Raw genomic sequence first — 27,291 nt, 5'->3', positions numbered from 1 at the left:
AATGGAACACCTGTAGCTGGAAGTCTGACTCATAGCCCAATGTCGTGCAAACATCTTGTAATGGTTTGTGTCGACACTGGTTGCTGCCTTAGGCTTGGGATGTAATATGCAATTTCACTTGCAGTACAGAATGGATTACTACATGCCATTCTTCCAATCAGGCGATCCATCTGTGCAGAGGTTTGCCTCCGCGCATCTCTTACTGCAATTCATGTTTGTTGTAGTTCTTCCAACCTCTGGGGCACGCAACGTTGAACAGTGCTGACATCTCGGCCTAGGTGCGTAACAACCTGCCAGAGTGATAAACCAAGGTCTCTCAGTTAAAGGATTCTGTGCCACTAAGTTTGCGACAAGTGGTGATAACTGGCACATCAACGAACAGGAGGATCGCACAATCAACCCACACCACTTGATCCGATTTTTGAGGTTTCATGTGGTTACACAACTTTGCTTTTAATCTGGTTTTTATGCCTCCCCCACATGCCACAGATCGGAGCTCGGTGTTTGAAAATGTGATCATTTGCAGATCTTTGTGACACCTGCTACTTCCTCGATTAACATAACCTTACGGCTCGCCCTTCTTAGTGTTGCAGTTTTAATGTTGAGGAGTATAGAAAGATAACTGCTTGAAGAAATCTATTAAATGTCACCAATCATTTCTAATATGGCGTAGCATCTCAGGTAAAGGACCTGGGAAGATGTCAATCCTTACTTCAACAGTCAAGGCACAGGTGCCCCTAGACATTTTGGACACTTTTTCTCATTATAGCGATAAAAAATAGGCTTGGTGATGAAGTAATTTTTCTGGATGATAATGCATCTTGCTCAGAGCAAAGAGTGTTAGGGTATGTGCACACGATAGCTGCCTTTTACATCTGAAATTACAGACTGTTTTCAGGAGAAAACAGGTGCGTCGTTTCAGACGTAATTGCTCGTCCTTGTATTTTGCGAGGCGTCTGTAATGATGGGGGTAGGGAAACGGACAAGTGAGCCCTAATCTACCCGCCACTCTGACCCCGGCCTACTTGCAACGACCCTCCCTAGGCGACGGGGTACAACTGGGCGGCGGTCCCTACGCTCAGTAAGTGCACGAGACAAACAGACAAGGTACACAAGGCTAAGGGAAATGGGGCAGTTGCCCACGGCAACACTGTGAGCAACAAGAGTGGTGAACGAGCCGAGTCAAACCAGGAGTGAACGAGGTATCAAACGCAGAGCAGGAGAGTAGTCAGTAAGCCAGGGTCAGTATGGAGCAGGATCAAATAGTCAGAAGCTGTAGCTGGGCCAGGAAACCACACGAGAAGAATCACAAGCAAAGGAGGAACAGGAAAGGCAGGTATAAATAGACAGAGGGCGGGAGCTAGCTCCGTCTGGCCAGGCTGCGATAGGCTCTCCCACTCCTAAGCCTGCCATCCTGAGTGGTGGAAGATGGAGTCAGTCTCAGAGGCATAGACTCAGGTGCAGACTGATTACCTATGGGCATATACACAGAAGTTGTGCCTGGCAGATCCTTTACAGCGTCTTTGACGGCCGTAAATTTGAGCTGTTCTTCATTGAATTCAATGAAAAACGGCTCAAATTACGTCCAAAGAAGTGTCCTGCACTTCTTTGACGAGGCAGTCATTTTACGCGTCGTCGTTTGACAGCTGTCAAACGACGACGCATAAATGACAGGTCGTCGGCACAGTACGTCGGCAAACCCATTGAAATGAATGGGCAGATGTTTGCCGACGTATTGTAACCGTATTTTCAGGCGTAAATCGAGGCATAATACGCCTCGTTTACGTCTGAAAATTGGTCGTGTGAACCCAGCCTTAAAGCTTTTCTTCATGAAAGGCATAACAACTCAATGACACGGCCAGCAAAAAGTCCACATCTCAATCGGATGAAAAATTTACGATGGAAATGTAAAAAAATTGGCCTAGGACAAGGCTCCATCCTGCAAGTCTGATTTGTCAACCACTTTTTGAGGAATACTCCTATCACAAAATACAGGCAAGATAGCCAGTGTAATGCAAAATAAAACATCTTTATTAGATACAAGATAAAATACAGAATATAGAGTGGAACGACAAATCCATGATACAATTATCCCCACATGTAAATACTAAAAACCTCCTATAGAAGAAAAAAATAAAAATACATGGGTAAACACAGCAAAGTGCATTATGTCAATGGGCACGGTGGTATTGCTGGATGTAAACAGCACACTGTAGAGGCAGCATGGTGGCCACGCCCACACTATGGACGCCACCGTAATCTACACCATGCTGCCTCTACACTGTGCTGTTTACATCCAGCAATACCACCGCGCCCATTGACATCATGTCAGTAATCACGTGAGGACACTTTAAGTATAATTACAGGGGATGGTGCTAGTCATCAGTATCGTTTGTTACCACATGTGTGGGGATGTTACAATTGGCCAGACTTCCTTTATATACCCTCCCTTAAGATAGCTGGGTTAAGACCCCCGGACGAAGAAAGTGGCGAAACGCGTGTTGGGGATCAGGGTCCCCCTCTTTTGGTCTGTATTCTGTCCTCCTTTTTGTGCCTGTCTAGTTTAACCCCTTCCCGCCGCAGCCCCTCCCCACGTTCCAAAAGCCATAACTTCTTTATTTTCTCGTCGATAAAGTCCTTTGAGGGCTTGATTTTTGTGGGATGAGTTGTAGTTTTTTGTAGCACCATTTATTTTGCCATATAATGTACTAGGAAATGGGAAAAAAATTATTTGTGGGGTAGAAAATGAAAAAAACAGCGATTCCTCTATGTTTTTTTGCGCGCCGTTTTTACAGAATTCACTGTGCAATTAAAACAACATGTTCGCTTTATTCTGTGGGTCAATACAATTACGGCGATACCAAATATATATAGTTTTTTTCTATATTTTACAACTTTTGCAAGTAAAAACCGAAGTGTAAAAAAGAAAATTTATTTTGTGTCGCCAAATTCCGAGAGCCATAACTTTTTTATTTTTCCGTCGATAAAGTGGTATGAGGGCTTATTTTTTTGTTGGATAAGCTGTCGTTTTTAATAATACCATTTTAGTGTACATGCGACATTTTGATCACTTTTTATTTAATTTTTTTGTGGGAGATTAGGTGACCAAAAAAAAAATATAGAGATTCTGGCGTTTACAATTTTTTTTTTTTATGGCGTTCACCGTGCGGGTTAAATAATGATATATTGTAATATTTCAGACTTTTACGGATGCGGCAATACCAGTTATGTTTATTTTTTTATTTATTTTTTTTACATAAAAAATAACAACTTTATTTAACTCCTTTCTACTTTTTTTTATTAGTCCCCCTAGGGGACTTCAACCAACGATCGTTAGAGCGCTTGCACGATATACTGCAATACTATTGCAGTATATCGTGATTCTGACAGCCATCTATTAAGGCCTCGTGCACATTTCAGACACCGTTTTCACGGCCATTTTTGACGGATCCGTGTGCCCGTTTTAGCGGCCGTGTGCACTCCGTGTTTCCGTTTCCGAACACCGAGCATGGTACTGTCCAGGGTGCTGAAAGAGTTAATGGGTTGCACTGATCGGCGGTAACTCTTTCAGCACCCTGGACAGTACCATGCTCGGCGCTCGGAAAATACAATTTGAATGAAATATTTTTATTTTTTTTCATAGTTCATACTTACTTTCCTCCTGTCCGGCCGCCAGGGATGACGTTTCATCCATGTCACCGCTGCAGCCAATCACAAGCCCTGCCGGAGGTGCACAAAGATGGCGGACCTGGGGGCCTTTATTAGGCCCCCAGGCAGCCATAGCAACCATCGCCCCCCCCCCCCCCGCGATTGCGTTGCGGGGGGCGCCAATGAGCTGTTAGAGGGGTTCGCCCCCTCTTTCTAACCATTTAAATGCTGCGGTTGCTATTGACTGCAGCATTTAACGAGTTAAACTAGCGAGATCACGCTCGAGCGCGATGCCGCTCGTTACTCTGAAGTGTCGGCTGTAACAAACAGCCGACACCGGCATCGTATGGAGCGGGTTCACTCCGTGAGCCCGTTCCATACTTCCCCTACCTGAGGTATGGATACGTGAAATGTCGGGAAGGGGTTAATTGCTTTCTCTAACTCGACACTTGTCAATATAGGGCTGCTGCATTTATTGTTCAGGCACTTGCACTTTGCAGAGTTTACATATGTATTTTATTTATTTTTTTATAGGTCACATGGGAAACAACGTCATCCCAGGAGGCCAGCCTGCAGGAAGGAGGAGGGTGTTCTGGGTAAGTATGATTTTTGTATTTCTTCCGGCATTGCGATTTTTGCGGCGTAAACGCTGCAATTACGCCGCAAAAGTCACAATGCTTGGCTTTCTGTTGCGGATTTTGCCTCCCCATTGAATTCAAAGGGGAAAACCCACAATGGAAATTAGACATTTGCACTTACCTCCTCATAGAAACCGAACATGTTGGTTAGGCACGACCTGTCCTCATGAATCTATGCTGGTTATTAATTATTAGTTTATTCTTCGCTATATACTATTGCAGTTCATCTCTTAGAATACCATCAAATATTTTACATACCACAGATGTTAGACTTACTGGACAGTAGTTACCATTTTCTACCTTCTTAAATATTGATACAACATCAGCCGTCTTCCATTCCTGTGGCACTGATGCTGTTACAAGAGAGTCGAAGAAGATGAGATATAACGTTCTATCAATTACTGAGCTCAATTCCCTGAATGCTCGTGGATGAATGCCGTCTGGGCCAGGGGATTTATCAATATTTAATGTGCTCAGATGCAGCTGTACTTCCTTTTGTGGTTAATATTGTGGGAGAACTTTTATTAGGGTATGTTCACACAGGCTATTTTCAGACGTTTTTCAATCCCATTGATTTAAAAAACGGCCACATAAAAAAAAGCATCGTAAAAAGAAGTGTATGTCACTTCTTGAGCAGTTTTTGGAGCCGTTTTTAATTGACTCAATAGATAAACAGCTCCATTAAAGAGCTTAAAAAATGGCTGAAAATCAGGAGGCTGTTTTCCCTTGAAAACAGCTCCGTATTTTCAGACGTTTTTTGTTAAGCGTGTGAACATAGCCTTACTGTTGCCCTGAATATCTGTCACTGGGAGAATATCAGTAAACATCGAGGAAAAGTATTTATCACAATGTACATACAAAGCGATCCCAAAGTGAAAGGAGAAACGTTGCTGTGTTGAAGCCCATAAGATACAATAGTGATTATTTCAGTATTGTGGAGGCTGGAATACGAAACTGCATCAGTCATGAAGGAGGGACATTAATCTGGATATCTGTAAATACGGATAGCTTAACGGGGTTGTCCAGTGTCAGCAAATTAACGTTATTTTTTTTTGTACAATTAAAAGTTATACAATTTTCCAATATTCTTTCTGTTTTAATACCTCATAGTTTTCAAGATCTCTGCTTGTTGTTATTTAGTAGGAACATTCATTGTTTACTTCTATTGGATATAATTCTGTCCACGGTCATGTGCTGGACACACAGATGCACGGCTCGTTACAGTTACAGTATGTGTATCAGAGCTGTGTCTTCTAACGAACCGTGCACCTGTGTGTCCATCACATGACCGTGGACAGAATTATATCCAATAGAAGTAAACAATGAATGCTCCTACTGAATGACAACAAGCAGAGATCTTGAAAACCGTGAATAATTAAAACAGACAGAATATTGGAAAATTGTATAACTTTTAATTAAAAAACAAACACATTAATTTGCAGAAACCGGACAACCCCTTAAGCTATCCGTATTAACAAATATCCATATTAACCCCTTAACGACATGTCACGTACATGTACGTGACAGCCGACAAGGGAACGTATGGAATGGGCTAAGCGCGCTCAATGCTGAGCGCAGGTGTTGGGTGTATTTTATAGCCGATACTTCATTGCAACGGGCGGAATCAAATATGACTTTGATTCTGTCCGTTTAACTACTTAAATGCTGCGGTTATCCAAGCCGTTAGAAAGAGGGTGTCAGCTCCCTCCAACAGCCCATCGCCCCAACACCCTCCCTGCGCTATATTGATGGAAAAATAAAAATAGTTATGGCTTTTGGGAGGCGGGGAGGAAGAAGCAAAAATGAAAAACTGAAAATTGGCTGCGGATGAAAGGGGTTAATTTCTCTGCTTCATGACAACAGCAATATTGAAATAAACACTATTGTATCTTATTGTGGTTGTCTCCTTTCACTTTGGGATTCCATTGTTTGTACATTGTGATAACTTTCTGAAAGTGAAGTACATTTACCTGCAGTCCTGTGTAAGACCACAGATAACACCGCGCGATCACACAACGAAAGCAAAGCAAATGACCCACTCAGCTCTGCTGCATCTGCAATGTGTGATACGGTATCAGTTCCTCAAGTTTCTGAAAATTCCGTAAACTTCCTTCTGCAGAACACCCTTATCCGACATGCTAAAAAAATGTACGCTTGATCTGTATGAGCCTGTTCTTTTCCAGATTGTTCTGTCCTGGTTGGTTGGGCCTCTCGCCCTGCCCTCTCCATGTCTCCCAGCCTCATCACTGTCATGCCGGTTATGTGACTAAGCCTGAGCCCATTCATAAGATCAGTAAACTGAGCCATGCTGACTCATGCTTATAGCATGAAATGTGTAGGACCGCCCCCTACATTCCAGGCCCCGCCCCTACATCATCTAACTACCTGTTACCAGCTATATATAGCAGACAAGAGGCTTGCTGCACATGGAGAGATCTGGGCAATCGCTAGGATCACAGGACTGGCTGCCTCAGTGCTGTCATCTCTTACTGGTAAGAAACTTGCAGAGGATGAAATCTGATCTTACTTTACGTTGCCATAAAATTATTAAAGAGACTTTACAACTATATAAATATGGCTGAAGTAAAAGTGCACAAGGAGTGTTTTAACTTGTATTAAATACCGTCCCTAAGTTGGGACTGCAGCTGTGTGAATGTCCAGATTGCCTAGTGATACAGCACATGTGGCTCATCTGTTGTGGAACTATATCTCCCAGCATGCCTTGCTGTCAGGGCATGCTGGGAGTTGCAGTTTTGCGACCGCTGTAGACCCACAGGTTGGAGATCACTGATCTAGTCTGCTATAGGGTCATGATACATATGTAAATACCATGTGCTCTTTTAAACCAGCAATATTTCCATCCAATGTCTCTGGTAATACAGAGGTAAAATTACTTTCCACTGTTTGTGGGTCATTTGCTTTGCTATACTGATAAAATTGTGGGGTACACGGGGTGAGATTTATTAAAACTAGTGCAAGAGAATGGCAGTTGCCCATAGCAACCAATCAGATTGCAAGTCTAATTTTTTCTAAGAGGCCTGAATAGTTGCTATGGGTTTCTAAGAGGTGTGATTGGTTGCTATGGGTAACTGCTCCACTTATCTCTTGCACATATTTTTCTACATTTTGCCAACAGTGTTCAGTGGATTGAAGGCTCAAACTGTTATCACTTTACAATATATGTATTATAGATGGCCCGGGCTAGACAACCACTTCAGTTGCATGATACGAGCCAGGATCGGCTTATTGGGGTCACGCAACTTTTCCCAGTTTGTGTTGCGCTCCCCTGGAGGTGAATGGGCAAAGCAGCTTAACAGTTGCGCGATTGCTTGGTCCTGTTTCACTTGTATTGGAATCAAACGGCTGAAGTCTGTCTATCCCAGGTTATGGGGCTGCCACACACTGTCACGTGATAGCAATGCTGCCTGCATGCGACTTTTTCATCCTGTGTCTTGATGTTTTGTGCGTGCAACAGTTTAGTTAAAGTAGCCTGATGGCTGCAAGTTGTTGCACCGCTCCGTGTATTCCTATAGAATGCAACTGTTGTGCTACAGAATGTCAAACTCTGATTTACCGCCTTCCCGTCACAGCGCTGCCTATATACGTCCTAATAGAAAATGCCACTTTAGATTGCGTCGTGAATAGGTGACTGCCCGGTCCTCGTAGGGACAACGGTTCCGGAGCGTCCTTCTTCGACCCCCCACTAACTCCCCGCCTCTGTCTCTACCTGTGGTGGGGATTGTGTACCTGATTGGCTTGATTAGAGTCCTAGGTCAATAGCAACTGCAGTTTGACAGAGGGAGGGGGCTCCCTTCACCTGCCCATCGGTGTCCCCCCTCAATGCTTTCGTGGAGTGCCAATGGGTTTCAGCTGGGGTCCTAACAGGCAAAAAAAATAGAAAATAGTTAGGGTAATGTCCCATTCGTACCCACCTGTAGAAAAGATGATAAAATACGATTTTTAAACCACAGTGTGAAAAAAAAACACAAAATACATTGCCGGAGTTTTTTTGAAATAAAAGTTAATCAAGAAATTATATGTACTGTTCATATAAAAAAATAAATACAACTCCTCCTGCAAAAACTACCGCTGCTTTGTCAGCAGAAAAATATTCGTTGTAGCTCTTGGAATGCGTCGAATGCAAAATGTAAAAAATCGCTTGGTCTGTGCAGCTGCTGTCCCCATATGCATCAATGAAGAGGTCCTCTCCATTAGTCTAGAGGCGTTACGAAAAAAGCCAAGTGCTGCCTGATCGCCTCTTTCTGTAACTTCCATGGAGACAGAGAAACATGTCATTTGTATTCTGCATATTATTCCTGTGCCTTCTCTGCTCACTGCAAATTCAGTCTAGAGGTGAAGACCTGAGTAAGCTGAGACAGACTGGTTGCTAGGGACACGGTGCCTGACAACCACGTATAAAAGCTGTAGCTGTTGTGCGGTGTATACCCTAGTAACCACATTGCCTCAGATCATTCCCCTGTTCAGGTCAGTGCAGCGAACTGTCTGGAAAGGAAACATTTAGCTTGGCAGCAGTCAGTCTATGGCTACATGCACACATTGCGGAAAATACTCAACAAAAAAAGCGCACCCGAAGGGGTGTTTTTTAAATGTGTTTTTCATTGTGATTTTTACATTTTGCCATGGAAATCGCTGCATTTTCATGCTGTGGGTTTCGCTGCGTATTTCCGTATAACTACAGGGATAGAATTCGCATGTGGGGTAATTTGACATGCTGCTGTTTCAAAAATACACACCCTAAAAATACTGCATCGTGAACATGAGATTCCCTGGAATGCTGGTACTGTACTACGCTGCGGTTTTGCCGCACGCGAAACTGCACGTAAAATGTGTCTTGTGCATTGACCCTATCAGTGTGTGTGTGTGTGTCAGTCACACCTCTCTAGTCTGCGATGTTCAGACTATTTAGGCAGCATTGATGCTCTGGTACATATTACAGTGATCATATAAGGGACTGCACAGTATCTCACTAATAAAATGAGCACCAAGTACACATGACAGCAGCGTCATCCGACATAACAGGCGCATGCCGTAATGTGGTGACATATCACACAGTTAATCTATCACCACAACTTCAGACCAGTCATTTGCATAAGAGAAGACCAAATGAAGGCATTTAATATATAGATATCAGTTGGGGGTGGACATATCTGTACAAATGGGAATATATAATGGATCTCTTGTACACTCAACAGGAAGAAAAAAACATGCGTAGGGGACAAACGCAACCTTCGTGTAGATAACTTTATCTTGTGTAATATACATACTAATGGCATTTATTCGCCTAAAATAGCTGCTTCATATTGTCCCCAGGTGTGACCTGCATAGTATAAACCTGTGATGAGGTGTGAGCTGGCAGAGATCTTGAGACGTAACTCCATAAACTTTCTGCAGAGTCACTGTTACTAAGGTTATCCCTAATATATGTGTGTGTGTGTATATGTATGTATGTATATATATATATATATATATATATATATATATATATATATATACACACACCTACCTCCCTCCGGTGTGTCCTTCTTGGCTTTACATTTCACCTATTTCTTGTAAAAATATAGTCTTTATGTGAAAGTGTAGTAGTGCAACCTGTACTAAATTCATGTGTTACATTATTTAAGGGCTTGTTTGGTTTCCGTCGGAGGAACCCATCAACGGAAAGGCAAACTGAAACCATGGCTTACGTTTTCATTGCCATTGATTTCAATGGTAGCTCTTCCGTTTCTAATGGTTTCCGTTTGTCTCCGTTCCATATGGTTTCTGCCAAAAAAAAGAAACCTTATGTCGACTACGCTGTGGATTCCGCCCAAAAAATGGAAACCGTTCAACGCAAGAGTTACCATTGAAATTAATGGTAATGCAAACGGAAGCTATGGTTTCTGTTGATGGGTTCCTCTGACGTTACCCATCAACCGAAACCAAACGCTGATGTGAACACCGCATTAATGTTTTGCTTTAGGGGCCTGGATAGGTGTTTATTTAGAGCTGTGGAGTTTGGTGGTATTTATAAAGTAATTATGAGCATTCTTTATAAAAATAACAATTCTGGAGCATCTTTTCTGATGGTAATAGTGGTCTATTTATGTCTACATTTCCAGGAGGAATAACAGAGGAGCCACACAGAACAGGGCTCAAGAAAAATATTCCAGCATTATTTCATAGGCAATACAAGTATTTACTAAAGAGGCATGCTAGGAGAGATACAATTCAATGCCCAAATAAAATTTTTATTCTGGTGGTTCAGGGCAGTGAGGGTTTACTTGCTCCACTCTCAGGTTGATTCTGGGGTTAAGCCCTTGGGGCTCTGTACTAATACCCAGTTTGCTACCCCTTAAAACTAGCCATGAGCCCAAAAGAACTGGTAGCATGTATTGATACAGACCGAGCACCTCTGCCCCACTATTTCGCAGCTCGGTTATTTATTTCTACTTGGGAGGGGGGGGGGTCGAGCTACGTACTTTATCTCTCACATACTGTATGTGATGTACAATCATTTGCTTCTCACAAACCATACACGAGACTGTGTATTAACAGGGGGCTGTGCTCCTACACGTAGTCTTTATTTACAAACTCTCGGTTGTACTATAGAACATGTGCCAGCACAGTCACGTGGCTGGGTGTGGTCTGCGTGCTGGGTAATGATTAATACGAGACCGAACAGTGGAGGGATCCAGGAGGAGGGTGGTATAAAAGTGACGCAGGGCTGATAATGCCAATCTATAAAAACCATGTCAAGTTTATAACTTAACTACCAAAAAGTAATAACCGCCGTAGTCACATGATATTTATATATTTATCATGGAGATTACCCATCACTTAGCGTCTTGGGCTACATGCATATTTTGCTGCAAAAAATATGCACCAAAACCGCAGCAATGTGCAGGTAAAAACCACACGTGATCGTGCATTATTCTATGCGTTTTTCGGCTCCTTTTTATTCTACGGGTATTGGTACTTATTTATTTTTTTGCCAGCACTAGGCAGATACAATTCGCAAGCGGAAACGCAAGATAAATTAACATGCTGCAGATTTTAAACTTCGCACCGCAAGTCAATTTATGTGCGGAAAAATACTGCAGCGTGTACATGAGATTTCCTGGAGTCTCATTGAATATGCTTGTACTGTATTACGCGGCGGTTTTTCTGCACGCAAATACACTGGGCAAAACCGCACATATTACGCATCGTGTGCATTGACCCTTGAGGCCTGGGCAAATACATGGTCAGATGATGAGCTGGTATAAACGCTCGTTCCTGATCATCGTCCAGTGCGATTAGCTGACGACTTGCTCCTATGTCGGCTGATCGCGTCGTTTATGCTGCCAGAAAAATGTTTTTGTTGGTAGCAGATCTCCCTGTGTAAGCTGGGGATATGCTGCCGCCAAGATGCAAAATATGAGGATGAACAATCGTATTAACGGTTCCCAGGTGGGTTGCCACCCTAGATTCCCAGATTCTTAAAAGAACTATCATATCACTGATCGTTCGTCTCCATATTTCTGATCATTGCTCCATGTAAATTAAGCAAACGAGCGTGATCGACATGCTGTTATCATTGATCACCGCTCGTAACCAAACAGAAATCTGGGGAAGGGTCCCCAACCAAATGTGTTACCCTGGGGTCTCCACCAAACCTTACTACAGCCCTGGCAGGCCATATTGTCTGTTACCCAATTCTACAAATATAATAATGGAATTCACTGTGGGGATCCAGGTCTCTTACAAAATGTCATACATGTATTTAGTGGGGAAACCTCCTTTAAGCTTTATTTACATAAAACCGGGAAAAACTTCAAACATTCTTGTTTTTAAGAGCTTAACCATACAGTAGAGGGTGTAAGTTATGAGATTGTATTAAAACCCCACCTCTGGCATTCTACAGAGCAATGTCGTTCCTTGAAGGATTCCAATAAGTTTACTGAAGTACAATTTGTACAAGTTTGGCAGATACTAGAATAATGTTCCTCATTATGTAACAGTCCAACGCAACTGCACAGGTTTAATGAGTAGCTGTCAAACTTTCCTCCCCCTATTAAATAATGGAGGATGGGACAAATCCTATTTAGATTGCTGGCGTTCACCTATGAAATCTTCTCTTATGCACTGGATGACGTCCAAAGTTGTTTCTGTTGCCTATGCAAATCAGACAAACCGGTGCCCCTTGTTCAGTGGAATCTCGGTCTACTTGTCACACACTGGGTCTGAGTCACGTGAGATTTAAAGCTGTATTTAAGTGAAAAAAGGTAGACCCCTGCATTTCACAGAGTATATGTCTAGTCATATGGAAGGGAAACGTAAGAGGCCTTTCTTAAAGGACAACTCCACCTGGACATGCCTTTTAATCCTGACTCCTCTTCTGTATGTGGTATAGTGTGATCCAGGCTACATTACTTTAAAGTGTAGCTAAACGTTTGACAAACTTCTGACATGTCATAGTGACTTGTCAGAAGTTTGGATTGGTGGAGGTCTGAGCACGGAGACCCCCACCAATCGCTAGAATGAAGCAGCTGAAGCGCCCGTGTGAGCGCTCAGACGCTTAGTTTCTGTTTGGTGTTTTCCAGAAAGCCAATGTATTGGAGTACGGGCTCATAGACTTTCTATTAAGTCCGTACTCCAATACATTTATAGCCGTAAAAAGCCGAACAGACACGAAGCGGCTGAGCGATCACACGAGCACTTCAGCTGATCCGTTCCAGCGATTGGTGGGGGTCTCAGTGCTCGGACCCCAACCAATCTAAACTTCTGACATGTCACTATGACGGGTCAGAAGTTTGCAAACGTTTAGCTACACTTTAACCACCTTGAAGATCTACACTAGGCAGTAGAATTGGGTGGGGTTTTTTTTTTTGCTAATGTATCCTTATGAGAAGGCTACTTGCATCCATGTATAATATTTTTTTTACCTAGAAATTTCCCTTAGTTAAATTTGTTAGGGGCTATTCAGACATGCAGTTTTTCACGCAGCGTGTTTCCGTTGCGTGAAACTCACTGCATGTCCTATTCTTGTGCGTTCTTTGCACATCATGCACCCATTTAAGTCAATGGGTGCGGGAAAATCACGGACAGGGCACGGACGCACATCCATGATTCTCGCACAAGTTCATAAGAAATCAAGAGTAAAAATAGACGTGTACATAAACAGACAACAACTGATGCCACACGGAACTACAACGCATGACAAACGTGTCCGTTTTTTGACACTGACCCTTTCGTGTGAATAAGGCCTTACACAGACCAATATGACCGCTGTATTTTACCAGTAAGAATGCATGAGACTGCAAAGCATAGGATCTGTGACTGACATAAACAGGAAATGCGGGTTTGCTGTCGTACAAAAAAACTGGTCTCTCAAGTCAGCTGTTAAATTGCTGAATGTAGCTTTCTGTAAGCAGAAGAACATGTGATCTGGGAAATGTGTCTTACAGATAAACTGTATGTCCCTTAGGGCTTATTCAGACAAACGTTATATAAGTCCGTGCAACGCGCGTCATTTTCACGCGTCTCGCACGGACCTATAAGTCTATGGGGCCGTGCAGACAGGTGTGTGATTTTTACGCAGCGTGAGTCCGCAGCGTAAAACTCACGACATGTCCGTTCTTTGTGCGTATTTTGCGCATCACGCACCCATTGAAGTCAATGGGTGCGTTAAAATCACGCGCACCACACGGAAGCACTTCCGTAGGATGCGCGTGATTCGAGCAACAGCTGTCAAACTATGAATGAAAACAGAAAAGCACCACGTGCTTTTCTGTTTACAAACATCCAAACGGAGTGTCATAATGATGGCGGCTGCGCGAAAATACGAGGATGACACACAGAGCTGTTAAGTACCTTTTGCGCATGCAAAACGCACACGCTCGTGTGAATCTGGCCTTAAACGTTCCTACACGCGGGACAGGCAAAGGCCATGTACTTCCTTTTTAAAGCGTGCAATTCTCAAATGAAGGATTTACTATTTATGCAATTCTCTACTATATTCATGTAGGTTCACCATTCATGTCTTAAAGGCCCTTTTACACGTGCCAATGATTAGGTGTATGAGCGTTTATCCGAACGCTCGTTCTCTATCATTTCCCTGTGTAAACAGGGCAAAGATCCACCGATGAACGAGCAAAAAAAAAACTGAGCGCTAGTCGACAGCACATCTGTGATGTGCTGCCCACAAGATGAAAATGCATGGGGACGAGTGGTTGTAAGGCAGCTAACACTGCCGGGATCTGCAGAGCATTGCTGAGTTTTAAATGTAGCATTAAGATAGTTTTACATGGGCAGAAATTAATGAGGGGTTGTCCAGTCATAAGAAATTGATGCCTTTCTTCAGGATAGGCCGTCTATCTCTGATCGGTGGGCTCCAACACTCCCGCTGATTAGCTGTTTTGAAGGGGCCGCAGCACTCGTACGAGGTCTGCTTCCCCTTCATTCCTTATCTGCTTATACTGTGAATCGCTGACACTTGTAGCGGCGGTTAACATTATTACAGCTTTCTCCTATTCACTTCACTGCAGAATGAAGTGGAAGCAGCACACCTACAAGCGCCGTACCCTACCAAAACAGCTGATTGATAGGGGTGCCGAGAGTTGGATCCCCACCAATCGGATATTAAATGGGGTTTTCCACCTTCTGATGACCTATCCACCGGATCCAAATTGGTGCGGGTCCAATACCCAGACCCTGTGCCGATCAGCCACTTCGGCGGGCTGCAGGCATAGGATGTTATCGCACATAATGCTATATACGGAGCTGAAAGCAGTTGGCTCCGTACAATGTATAGCGGCCGTGCTGCAGGTCTGCTCCTATTTGCTTGAATAGGAGCAGAGCTGCAGTACTGCAGCTTGGCCGCTAGTCCGTGGACAGAGCCAACTGCTCCCAGCATGTACGTCTGGTGCACGGACCCAGCTAATCGGTGCGGGGTCCGGATGTCGGACCTCCACAGATCATGTACTGATGACCTATCCGGTGGTTAGGCCATCGGTTGTCAGAAGGTGGAAAACCCCTTAATGGCCTTCCTGAGGGTAGGCAATCAGTTTCTTATGAGTAGACCTCCCTTTTTCACATATCTGTGCTTAATTGCCAGACAAAATTGAAATTTTGGGAAAGCTGTGGACCACAAACTTTTGAGTAGTCTGGCATGGACTACTGTATTAATGTATATGTTTATTCCTTTATGACCATATACAAAAATGACTTAGTTTTACTCAAGGCCACTAAGATAGCAGAACGCTGATATGTAGAAATCTAAGTGACTGGATAAAAGTAGTGACTATCCCAGTAATAAATGAGTGCGTTCTATATACAGTTGTGTAATCATGTAGTAAGGCCAGCCAAGTGCATTATCGATTTTACTGCATTGAGCGTGGGTTAGTTATTAATTGTGTTTTGGTTTTTTCCCTTTGTTAAACATTAATTTATGTATCGTAAATTACGAAGGGGAGGAGGGGAGTGTTAATGACCATATAGGTAATTTTATCTTTATGACCTAATGACTCAACCCTGTCATAAATACTATATCTAAACCATAAATTAAGGAGCACACTTTTTTTTTTTTTTTTTTGTATGACCCATTACTGGCTAGAGAAGCTTTACATGTAACTCTAGCTTAACTTATCAGCCCAGAAAGTGGATTCCTAGAATTGACCAAACTTTCACCATAGGTGAAGGGAGGTCTCTTATCACAAGAGGCAGGCGACTGAGATGCTTACAGTCTGTGCAAAAACGGTTAAACCCTTAAGACAAACCCCTATAGGATGTTGCAGAAGGCTCCAATTAGAAAAACTGTATTCTGGGGAATATGACGAGCTTCTCAAACTTCAACATTCTGATTATATTAGGTGGGTATTCCAATAGAGCAGAATTTAGTATAGCTGGCCTGTAATAAGCTATCCTCTTCATGAAGATATTTGATATGGTGACACCCAATTGTCAATATATTCATAAATTTCCAGGAGGAATAAAAGGAACCACACAGTTCTAAATTTTCCAGAATTGTTATTTCATAGGGAATACAAGTATTTACTGAAACAGACCTGCTAGGAGAGGTACCATTCTGTGCCCAAATAAAACTTCCATTCTGGTGGTTCAGGGTAGTGAAGGCTTAAATGCTCCCCTCTCGGGTGTTCTGAAACAGGGGCTCTGGGTACGGCTGGGCAATTTTTGTCCAAATTGAATCTATATATAATTAATTTTTTTTCAACCCTATGGGCAAATTTCGATTTTTGAATCTCTATTTTCTTATTACTGTTAAATAGAAAAAAATACCAAGACATAATTGAATACATTTTCTTTATACAAACTGTTTAATATTCCTTACTATAATAATTGTAGGTAACTTTTAACCTCTACAAATACTTTTTTCTTTTTTAATCAGAAATACAATTGGAAAAATATATACCTAACGGATTTAACTTCTGTTAGCCTGTTCCCCGGAAAACAGGTTAACACTGTCTCGCTTGAAATAAGGGGCTTATTTACATATCGGGCACCAAATATAATGTTCGCCGATATGTAAATAACGGAGGAAGTTAGAAAAAATTATTTCAAGTGAGATGGTGTCTGTAAAGCCCTGCCTGTTACATGCTGCACACGTATGGGCAGGTGAAAGGTTCTCTAAGGCCAGATTCACATAACAGTGATTGGGCCCTGAAAAACGGTTCGTGTGTCATCAGTACATTAGAATGGGCCTACTGGCATTGTAAGCATTTAGGCTACGTTCACACGACCATAAGGAAAAACTCAAAAATGGCCATTAAAAACTGATCAAACGTCAGTTATTCATGGCCGTTTTGCATCAGTGTGTCTTCAAATTTTCATCCACTTCCAGTCCATCTTTAATGGCCGTCCTTTTGACGTCACAATGACGTTTCATCTTTCCCAGGACAGGAGTCCCCGGCCAGAGATCTTGTGATGCTCTGGCCGGGGACTCTGCTTCTAGTGGGAGCCCCTGAAGTCGCTGTCCATATAACCGATACTGAAGTCCTTTTACAAGTAACACATTTTCATTTAAGATCCGAGAAAATTTGTGTTACTTGATCTAGACCTACCTTGAACCAATAACATGAACATTGTAAGCCATTGTATCTGTCCCTTCTCCAACCCTTTTTTGGATTTTGAAAACGTATAGGACTATATAGAAACATATCACTGACATTAAATGGGTTAAAGAGTGCTATTATGATTTTGTAGTTGGCATAAACAGCGATTTGTCTAAGGTTTCTGTTATCATAATTAATCTTACGGGGGAAGTGGCATGACAAGCAGGTACAGTATATTGATGGGCAGGGCTGTGAGTGGCATTGACAGATGAAATCTTGATTTTATTCCTAAAAGACAAAAGTTTTTCACCCACTGCCAATCATACACCAAGAACTTGCCAGTTTTCTTTGATTCACTTGAAATGTAGGCGCTGGCAGGGCAGCTTACTATGGGCTACCTGCCGGAGAACCGAGAAACCGGTTACAACCAAAGTCCACATTGTAATTTTTACTACTTCTACATGAGATATATATATATATATATATATATATATAAATTTTTTTTTTTTTTTTCTTTTAGAATGTTTTTCCAAATAAAGTGACTCCAAGTTATAATTCAAGCTTGAGACGTTTATATTTGGGTCATCAGAAATACTGTAAGCCCCAGCAATTCAATAGAAACATGCAAAAACTGCAATGATAGAATCTTCTATACCCATGAATATACAAGTGATTTTGGCCAAAGCTGGTAGTCCTAATTCTTTGGCCCCTTTTATAGTGTAGGGTGAGGTCTCCCCAACCATTAGTGCTACTATGTCTTACTGGATATCTATTGATCATTTGATAGACAAATAAAATATTATATGTATGTGAAGCAAAACTTAAGCATCTTTACAAATAACACAATGTCTTCTTATTACAGAACCTTGGATTGGACTCATAAGTGACCAATATGTCTACAGAATTAGCAGAATACCACACCAGTTTAAGATCACCGCTTCCAGTGCTTGTTATAGGTAAGTTTCTGGCTCCTAAAAGCAGGTGTAACGCTTTATATTGGACTAAGCCTATAAACCTAGCTGGATGCCGGTCTGTTGCTAGCATAGTAAGAACTTTAGTGAAGTTCCAGGGACAGTGACCCAGAGTAGCACAGTGGGAACAGATTTCATCGACATCCGTGCAGGAGAAATTATTCAGCGGACAGAGACAATGAATGACTAAGACCGTTATTGAGTGAGTTCAAGCTAGCCTGGGATTCGGAGTCTATGGAATTCCCCGTTCTTCACCCGCAAGGAGGCATTGACTTTGCCGGTAAGATTCCCAGGTCGCAGTCCCCAATAGATAGTTAGATGGCAGGTGTGTAACGTCTCGTGGTCAAACAGATCAGGGTCAGTAACAGGTGGGCAACGTCCAGTCAAGTAATCCGTATCCAGAGACAAAGTCAGATTTAGGCCAGAGGTCGAAAAAAGATTAAGCCAGGTCAAACGCAAGGGCTGATAACCTAGTAAGGAATTGCAGGAGAAGTTCCCCTTTAAAGGAATGTAGTGATGAGGAGGCCAGATGCTGGAGCAGGACAGTCAGAGGAAATCTGTGGCGTCCCAACGTCATGGTGATGCCACAGCTCTGAAAGGCCCATGGCTGACACCAGGCACCGTACCCACGTCACATAAACCTCCATAATGTCATTTGCATACTGGATTTGTGACCATGTGTGCGTCAGATTGATTCAATTCACCAGTGACCTACAATTCAGCTCAATTAGTGAAATCCTTGCTTTATAGACGCACAAGGACGAGCTACAACTTGTATTTCATTACATAAGTGACCTTGCCCAATCCAGCTGAAGAGGCTGCCCAGCAGGTTCTCCATAGGGTAGTAACACTTTATTGTTGTGGATTTAGCAGGGTCTCCTTAACTATCTCAGTGGGAAAAAACATTCATTACATTAGTGACATATTCCCACAGAGCAGGGAAAGCATTTCTATTACTATAGTCAATAATGCACCATAGAAACTTATCAGACTTACATTTACTGCAGTGAGTGGCTTGTAACAAATGCCCTTGAATTCAAAGTATTCGTCTGGGGAGATTTTATGTATCAGACATAAAGAAATTCACTACATTTTTAAGTATATTGTAAGCCAGGGGCACACATACGACTGAGGCAGCCCCGGTAGATTGGGGGATTCTCAGACCTACCATCGATCAGTCATTGCTTCTAGTGATATGCCATCATTCTTGTGGTGGGAGACCCCCTTTAAAAGAATGATCCTAATAAGACAAACTCTTTTTATCTGAAAAGTTTCCAGTTAATAAGTTAGTCAGGGATTTAAGTGCTCCTGGGATCACCGTGATCCGTTGTTGGTGAGGCACAGGCACACGGGCTTCCCATGTAATGCACAGATGCGCCAGGCTCTTTGTAGCAGCTCAATGTTCTGTTTAATGGCGTGTGGGTAATGTATTTTGGGCTCCTATCTCCCTAATGGGGCATCTGGAAATGGGGTTGTCTTACCAGACAACACTTTATGATATTAAAATCAAATTGATGATAGAAATAATTATTGCGATAGTTTGAGGGGTGGATACTTTAAGATGGGCATGACCACTGTTATTACAGGCACTCAGAAGACTTCAATATTACATTTTTGGGCTTTATCAGAAGAGGGTCACAATATGTGTCATTGGGTAATATAATTTGAAGTAGATTACTTCATGGCGTGACCTTTTAAGAACCATTTTGAATGTTTTCTATTTCCAGGTAATGGCCCATCCGGCATCTGTCTCTCATATTTGCTGTCTGGTTATACCCCATATGTGAAAGACAAAGAGATGCATCCAAACCACTTGTTGCAAAGAAAACTTGAAGAATTCCCCAATGTTCCAATCACTCAACAGGTTAGGATTTTTTTTGTAGTCCTCATGTAAATACTATGTTATATTGATATTATGTATGTATTGTATTCTCCCCTTTTCAAACACCATTTATCAGTATACATATAGTCTTTATTTATAAAGTTACTTAACTTTTATTTTTACATTCTTTGCTTTACTTGTTTAGTACTGATTCTGAGTTAAAGCCTGTATTACATTCCAGAGCTGCATTCACAATTCTGCTGTCTTATTCAAAACCACTCTAGAATGAAGCTGAGCTTCAGTACCAAACCAAGCTGTATGGACAAGAGCATCACTTTGTTGGTTACTGCAGTGAAGGGTCTAGCTCCCCAGCAAGCATTGCAACTCCATAGTTCTGTTGATCAATAGGGAATAGGACCCCCAATTAATGGTCACACAATGATGGTCTGCCCAAAATATCTGGAAAAACCCCTTTAAGCAATTGATGATCAATCTTTTGCATTCACCAAAGGTTTACACTTTGATAGTCATCTTTGTTCATCTTGTGCTCTCTAGACAATTGTGATTTTATGTATTATATATTTTTTTTTATTACCTTTTCAGGACCTAGAGTATCTATCTGAGGGTTTGGAAGGCCGTTCCAACAGCCCCGCTGCTCTTTTGTTTGATACATTGCTCAAGCCAGACACTGATTTTCTGGGCGATGTGGATTCTGTATTGCATTGGACTCTAGAACCCGAAAGAGCAATTCCTCACCTGGTGATTGGTCGAGGCCCCCCTGGTGGAGCATGGAATGTATGTATTCATGGAAAACCAGTTAATATCCAGAATTAGTACCAGGCAAGGGAGGGGCATCCATTATAACCAGAACGTGAAGGCTTTAATGTCAGCAACATCTACTGTGTCTACTCTAATTCTTTATCTAGCATAGCTTACATTCATATAAAAATTTTTTAAAACTAATACAATATACTGTGACCACATATGGCGTAAGGTCATTGAGACATATAACGAGTATCACAACTTTGTATTTCAGGCAATTGAGGGATCGATGATAACTCTTAGCCGAGGGGACTGGATGGGGCTCCCTGATTTATCTTTTAAAGACTGGATGAGGACGAAAAAAAGGTGAGATCAAAAGTCAATCCAGACATCTAAAGTTTTTCTAATCCAAGTTAAAAGAAAACTCTTTTGTTGCCCGTTACTGCGTTCAAGTAAAATAAATATTCATCCCAAAAAGAAATCTACATAAAGCTGGTGTAGATTTGACTTTCTGGTGCATGGATAGCCAGAGATGCACCAAATTTATTAAGAGGCGTGTTCCTCTTAATCAATTAGCCGCATCTTACTCAAGTGCACTTTAGATTACGACTGTTTTATTAAACGCCAGTCTTCATAAATACCACCAATAATTCCAACATAAATCACTGGTTGCTCCCAATGGACTGGCTTTGTGGCTCCATATCTTAAACGGGTAGTCTCGCAACGACAGTCCCTTTCCATATGCCCCATTAGGACATATGGGTGTCATAGCGGAGGTCTAATAGCCAGAGCAGAGAGCCAGTAATAGGGTGGCTCTACTGTTTGTAAATGGCGTTCATGGGGGAATATTGTGAATTGACTCCCATAGTCCCTTACACATTCCTATATGATATATAAATTGGCCTTGTGAGGTTGCTTGGAAAAATATTACTACATTGGTACTATCCCAAGAAGACCCTACTTAAGCCTTTGCAAAATGGTGACTTTCTATGTGCTCATATCACAAGGAGCGATGCTTGGTTATGTATGGGGATGAGCAATCGTTACGATCGCTCGTCCCCATACATTTCCATCATGTCGGCTGCACGTTTTCCGGTTTACACAGATGTGCTGCTGACAACATAGTATTTATGACTGCATAAATTATACAATCTGCCGATGAACAAGCGTTTGCTTGTTCATCTGCTGATCGTTGCCCTGTTTACACAGGTTAATGATCGGGAATGAGCGTTCATATGAATGATTGTTTGCTGGATAGTTGGCCGGTGTAATCTTTAATCTGTTGGGCTGGAGGGAGCAGAAAACATCTAAAGGGTGAACATGATGATAAAGTTACAAAAGGCTCCGCTTTACAATACAGCAGATACCATCTGAAGCGGATAATTGCTGTAACATTAGCACATAGCCTCCAGAAATTCTTATCACCCCTATTTATCTCAGTTATTCATACTGCACATAACTTGCATATGACTATAACCATGTCCTGCACAGCCACCCATACAATTATATCAAATATTATGCAGCCTGCTACATTAAAGAGCTTTTAACGGTTCATGTACTCGGAATAATTCTGAAGTTTTTAATGTTCGGCTAATCAACTATTTCCAAAATGACAATGAAGCTTCTTGCGACGTTCACAATAGAATCTATTTTCCCCCTTCCCACTCTGAGTAGAACTTAAATTTGATAGATATTTTAAAATAATGGGTCCTGTCTGGTGACAATTAAGCTCATGACGTCCAACACGTTTCTGCTCAAACATTAACAAAAAGACGACTGAGCAGGTGTACAGATTTAACAAACCGGATCTAATATCACTCAAAGAAGCTTCGATGGTTACATGTTATAATTTTCAAAATCATATTGAAGGGTTTATATGCGTTATAAAAAAAGTTTGCTTTCTTCCCAAAATCGCATCACTCTTGTCTATTAGTTGTGTCTGGTATTGCAGCTAAGCCTTATTCACTTGAATGGGAATTGGCTGTAATACCAGACACAGCCCATGAATAGGAGTGGTGCTGTTTTTGGAAGAAAGCCGCTATATTTTTCTATCCTCGGCCAGCCCCTTTTAAAATAATACGAAGTAGAATATAGAAGCACAAATGAAACATGCATAATATCAAGTTGAGAGGTTCTTTATGTATAGTAAGCGCTGCTAAACTAATAGCACATGTGGCGATGTATCTTGTTATAGACGCCACATGTCTTATTCTAGAAATATTTGGACCCTGCAATGCTTCTGGACCGTGTGTCAAGAAAATGGCGACAGACCACTGCCAGCACTAATGCATAAATATGCATTACTGCTAAATCTACTTGCAATATAGAGGTTCTTGGTGCACATTTTGCTCAAATTGTGTGAGCCCACCTGCCACGACCAGGCGCCCTCTATAAGGTAGGTCCCTACACTGCACATACACCCAGAACTGGGACTAAACCTACATATATCTGGGAATGGTAGGAACCAGCATTAAAATTATTAAAAGCATCCCATCATTTTTGTTAGGTTATGAGAGAATATGAATGTATAGTACAAAAATCACTTGATGGCATCAGTTAAAGACCTTTTTAAATTGAGCTTCTTTGGGGTGTGATTCCCTATCTCGCTGAAAAGACCTGAACATCTCATTGATCTTCAGTTACCAAGGTAATGGAAGTGTTCTTTAAAATAAAATGATGTGAGGCCTACATTATGCGAAGTCTATATGATAATAAGCTGATTGTAATCTATGAATGGCATAGTTTGTGTTCTCTTCAGCAATATAAATTATTCAATTCTGCTGAATGTTGGCCGTATAATTAATTTTGTCTTTTATTGTTTTTAGGAACCTCAGAAATGATAGGTCCACTGCAGGGGATATCCTGAATTACTACCAGTACTACATAAAGAATAAAAGACTAGAGGATAATTTTATATCTGGTGCAGTGGTAACCTCTGTCACAAAAATCACCGACATGGAAAACACTAACACTTTTGGGAATGAGATCATTTGGAATAATGCAGAGAATGAAGAAGATAAAAACCAGGGCAAGAACGTCTTCCAAATCAATGGATTTATCAAAAATGAACAAGGTCCCAAGCAGAACTTCTGTCTCTATGCTGAAAATGTCGTACTGGCTACAGGCACAAATGACAGCCCTTCATGGCTGGGTATCCAAGGAGAAAACCTTCCATTTGTCTCACATCAGATCTCTGCCCTTGAGGAGGCACTAAAATCAAAGCGAGTTTGCCAAGACTCTGACCCGGTGCTAATCATAGGGGCAGGACTGACTGCAGCAGATGCCATTCTGCTTGCGCATCATTACAACATCCCTATAATCCATGCTTTCCGAAGACGAGTGAACGATCCGGCACTCATCTTCAACCAGTTACCACATGTCATGTACCCAGAGTACCATAAGGTACACCAAATGATGAAAGAACAATCAGTCTTTAAAGGAGGACCCTACAAAGGCTACATGAGTCTTCCAGAACACCATGCTATGTGTTTTGATGACCGCAAGAAATGCACCTTCAGAGACAAGCATGGTCAACACAAAACATTCAACGTCTCTATGGTTCTTATTCTTATTGGTTCCAATCCAAACTTGTCTTTTCTTCCTAAAAATGGTAGGGACCTGGCTCTGGATACTGAGCAACCAGTCAACTCTAAAAGGAATCCCTTTGATATTTATCCATTCACATACGAATGTATTCAGCAGAAAGGACTGTATGCAGTAGGACCTCTAGCTGGTGACTATTTTGTACGATTTGTTCAAGGAGGAGCATTGGCTGTTGCCAGTTCTCTCCTAAAATCTCAGAGGCCCCCTAACGATATACAATAATGCATTCCATGATACTTTCAAGAGCTGCAGTTCAGGTCGGCAACATCAACCGGGCACGTGGATATTTTTTCATGAAAAAAGAAAGCATGTCTCTTAGCCGACTGTTTAATAAAGATGAAATCTGTAGACCATTCCAGCTAAGGAGAAAATACTATTTTCTGTCGACTGTTTCCATCATTTTATAAGCTATCATTTGTATAGACTTTTATTTATGTAAAAGAATGCAACTTGACAATTTCTGTTTGTTACTATTACACAACCATATTCTGCTATTGAGATTTTATAAATAGTATATAGTTCAATGTATGAATTAATACATGAGACTATCACAATCTTTTTATACTTAAATATATTGTTAAAAAATGTATCGTATTTTACCCAGACACTCTACACAACAAATTTGCCAGCATGTATAAATGTTCCTTTAAATCTTCGAGATAATGGAAAATATGTGTATGTATAATATATTTCTACTGTTAGGGCCCTTTTGTACTGGCCAATTATTGGGCAAACTAACCTTCACAGAACGAATGTTCCCAATCATTGCCCTGTGTAAACAGGGCAACGATCAACCGATGAATGAGCAAACGTTTGGTCATTGGCTGATTTGATGATTTCGACTGCATAAAGGATACAATGTCTGTCCCGTCCCCCCCCCCCCCCCCCCAAACATAGCGCCTTGTGAAAGGAGCAAAGGTACATCTATCAACTAGCTATCTCGTTGGCCGGCGCTCGTTTACACGGCCCCAGTCTGGCAGTGTAAGACCACCCTTAGGGTATGTTCACACATTTAGCAAAAAACGTCTGAAAATACGGAGCTGTTTTCAAGGGAAAACAGCTCCTAATTTTCAGACTTTTTTTTTTTATTTTATTTTTTTTAAGCCACTCGTGATTTTCACGTTTTTATTTACAGCCGTTTTTGGAGAGTTTTCTAAAGTCCATGAAAAACGGCTCCAAAAACGTCAAGTGTCCTGCACTTTTGACGAGGCGTCATTTTACGTGCCGTATTTTGACAGCGACGTGTAAAAGAGGCTCGTGTGAACAGAACATCGTAATTCCCATTGAAAGCAATGGGCAGATGTTTGTAGGCATTTTTTCAGGCGTAAATCGAGGCGTAAAATGCCTGAATTACATCTGAAAACACTGAACATACACTCAGAAGCCAATTCAAAAGAAAAGATCGAATTTCGGATTATCCAGTTGGCTAAATTACAAAGCTATCTGAAGTGGGAAAGGGCGTGCTTGGCTTGGTGGCAGTCTGGTTAAAAATTGAAGAAGACTATCGGTCCAAAATGTACTTTTAGGGTAATAGATATGCAGCTTGCTAGGCTGAAATTGAGGCTGTTGGGCAGCAGGTCACAAGGTCCATCAGATGACAGACCACTTTCCCCTTAGGTCCTGTTTACATTTTGCATCAAGGTGAACCAGATTTCACAAGATCCCGTTTACAATACTCAATGGAGAGCAATGCAGACTTTAGGATAAGTTCTGTTTTAAATTACTACGTTAATGGCCTTTTTCTTATTGATCTCCATGAGATACAAATGCGCCACAAAACTTCAAGTAAAGACCATTCTTACAATGTGGTCTTCTATAGCATGAGTTCTACTTTGCTAAAACTGCAAAATGGGTTCTGTTTTAGGGAATTTTGAGTTAGAGGGGAGTCTTCCATTCAGGATCCTCCTATATTATCCAGAGCCTCTACAAAGACACTCCACATGCGTGCATTACATGAACAGCCATTGGTATCAATGGGAATCTTGTAATACTTCACTTCGCCTGCGGTGGCACTGCAGTAAAATTTAACACTTGCTGCCAGATTTCTTCTTAGATTAGCTGATTTCTAAGTTTCCCCTTAGCATCATACCCAGTGTTTAGCTTGTCAGTAGAGCCTTCTATCAAAATAGTATTGTTTAAAAAGGACAACTCCTCTTATCAGGCCACACCACTACCACTAGGCCTGAACAGAATGTTATGGCCAAATTAACACCTAGTGGAGAAGAGGCAGCCGCTCCCTGGTCAAATCGTCCCATGAGATCTCTAATGTCAATGTGATAATCTAACTTAACATTTTTGCTAAATATAACGCTAATTTCTTCCCTATTTAGACTTGAGAAATGTAATTTAACATTCTAGTTTTTAAACCGTCAAAATTTAACCTATAACTGTTAAAATTAATATTGCTGAACTCCTCGTACATTTTTACATTCTATTTAAGATCTGAAACTGTGTGTGTGTATATATATATATATAATATGTTGTAGTTTTAAACTATTAATTTTTGAAGTGTGTATTTTTATAACTACTGCTAGAGGGTTTTATATGTTAATCTCTTTGTACAATAAATGACATTTTTAAAGCTGTCAAGTCTTCACATTATAATATGTAAATTGAAATTTGTGCATATTTTTATATGTATATTTGTGGTAAGGGAGTTTAAATGGAAAGTACCATAAACTGATGATCCTTTTCTGAAATCGCATTAGACTGTAGTAAGTTTGAACTGAGAAGTCGGATGCCATGTCTTGTTAGGAAACCCCTTCAACTGAGTAATTGGTTCACATATGTCTAAAAGA

The 27,291-nt window shown here is 41.4% G+C and overlaps 1 protein-coding gene and 1 long non-coding RNA gene across 2 annotated transcripts in view; one reads left to right on the top strand and one right to left on the bottom strand.

Moving 5' to 3' along the window:
* Positions 1–27,291, bottom strand: part of LOC142660333 (uncharacterized) — an 84,426-nt gene that overhangs the window by 47,512 nt on the left and 9,623 nt on the right. The window lies entirely within an intron of this gene.
* On the top strand, positions 6,702–24,993 carry OSGIN1 (oxidative stress induced growth inhibitor 1). Its single transcript, XM_075836930.1, has 6 exons — positions 6,702–6,778; positions 18,198–18,291; positions 20,034–20,170; positions 20,732–20,923; positions 21,165–21,256; positions 23,716–24,993. The coding sequence occupies exons 2-6, from the start codon at positions 18,228–18,230 to the stop codon at positions 24,713–24,715; spliced, it is 1,485 nt and encodes a 494-aa protein (XP_075693045.1). The 5' UTR covers positions 6,702–6,778; positions 18,198–18,227; the 3' UTR covers positions 24,716–24,993.

This window comes from Rhinoderma darwinii, chromosome 9, assembly GCF_050947455.1.
Source record: "Rhinoderma darwinii isolate aRhiDar2 chromosome 9, aRhiDar2.hap1, whole genome shotgun sequence".
Lineage (NCBI taxonomy): Eukaryota > Metazoa > Chordata > Amphibia > Anura > Rhinodermatidae > Rhinoderma > Rhinoderma darwinii.
Note: the sequence above shows the minus strand (reverse complement) of the source record. Positions and strands in the feature narration are given on the sequence as shown.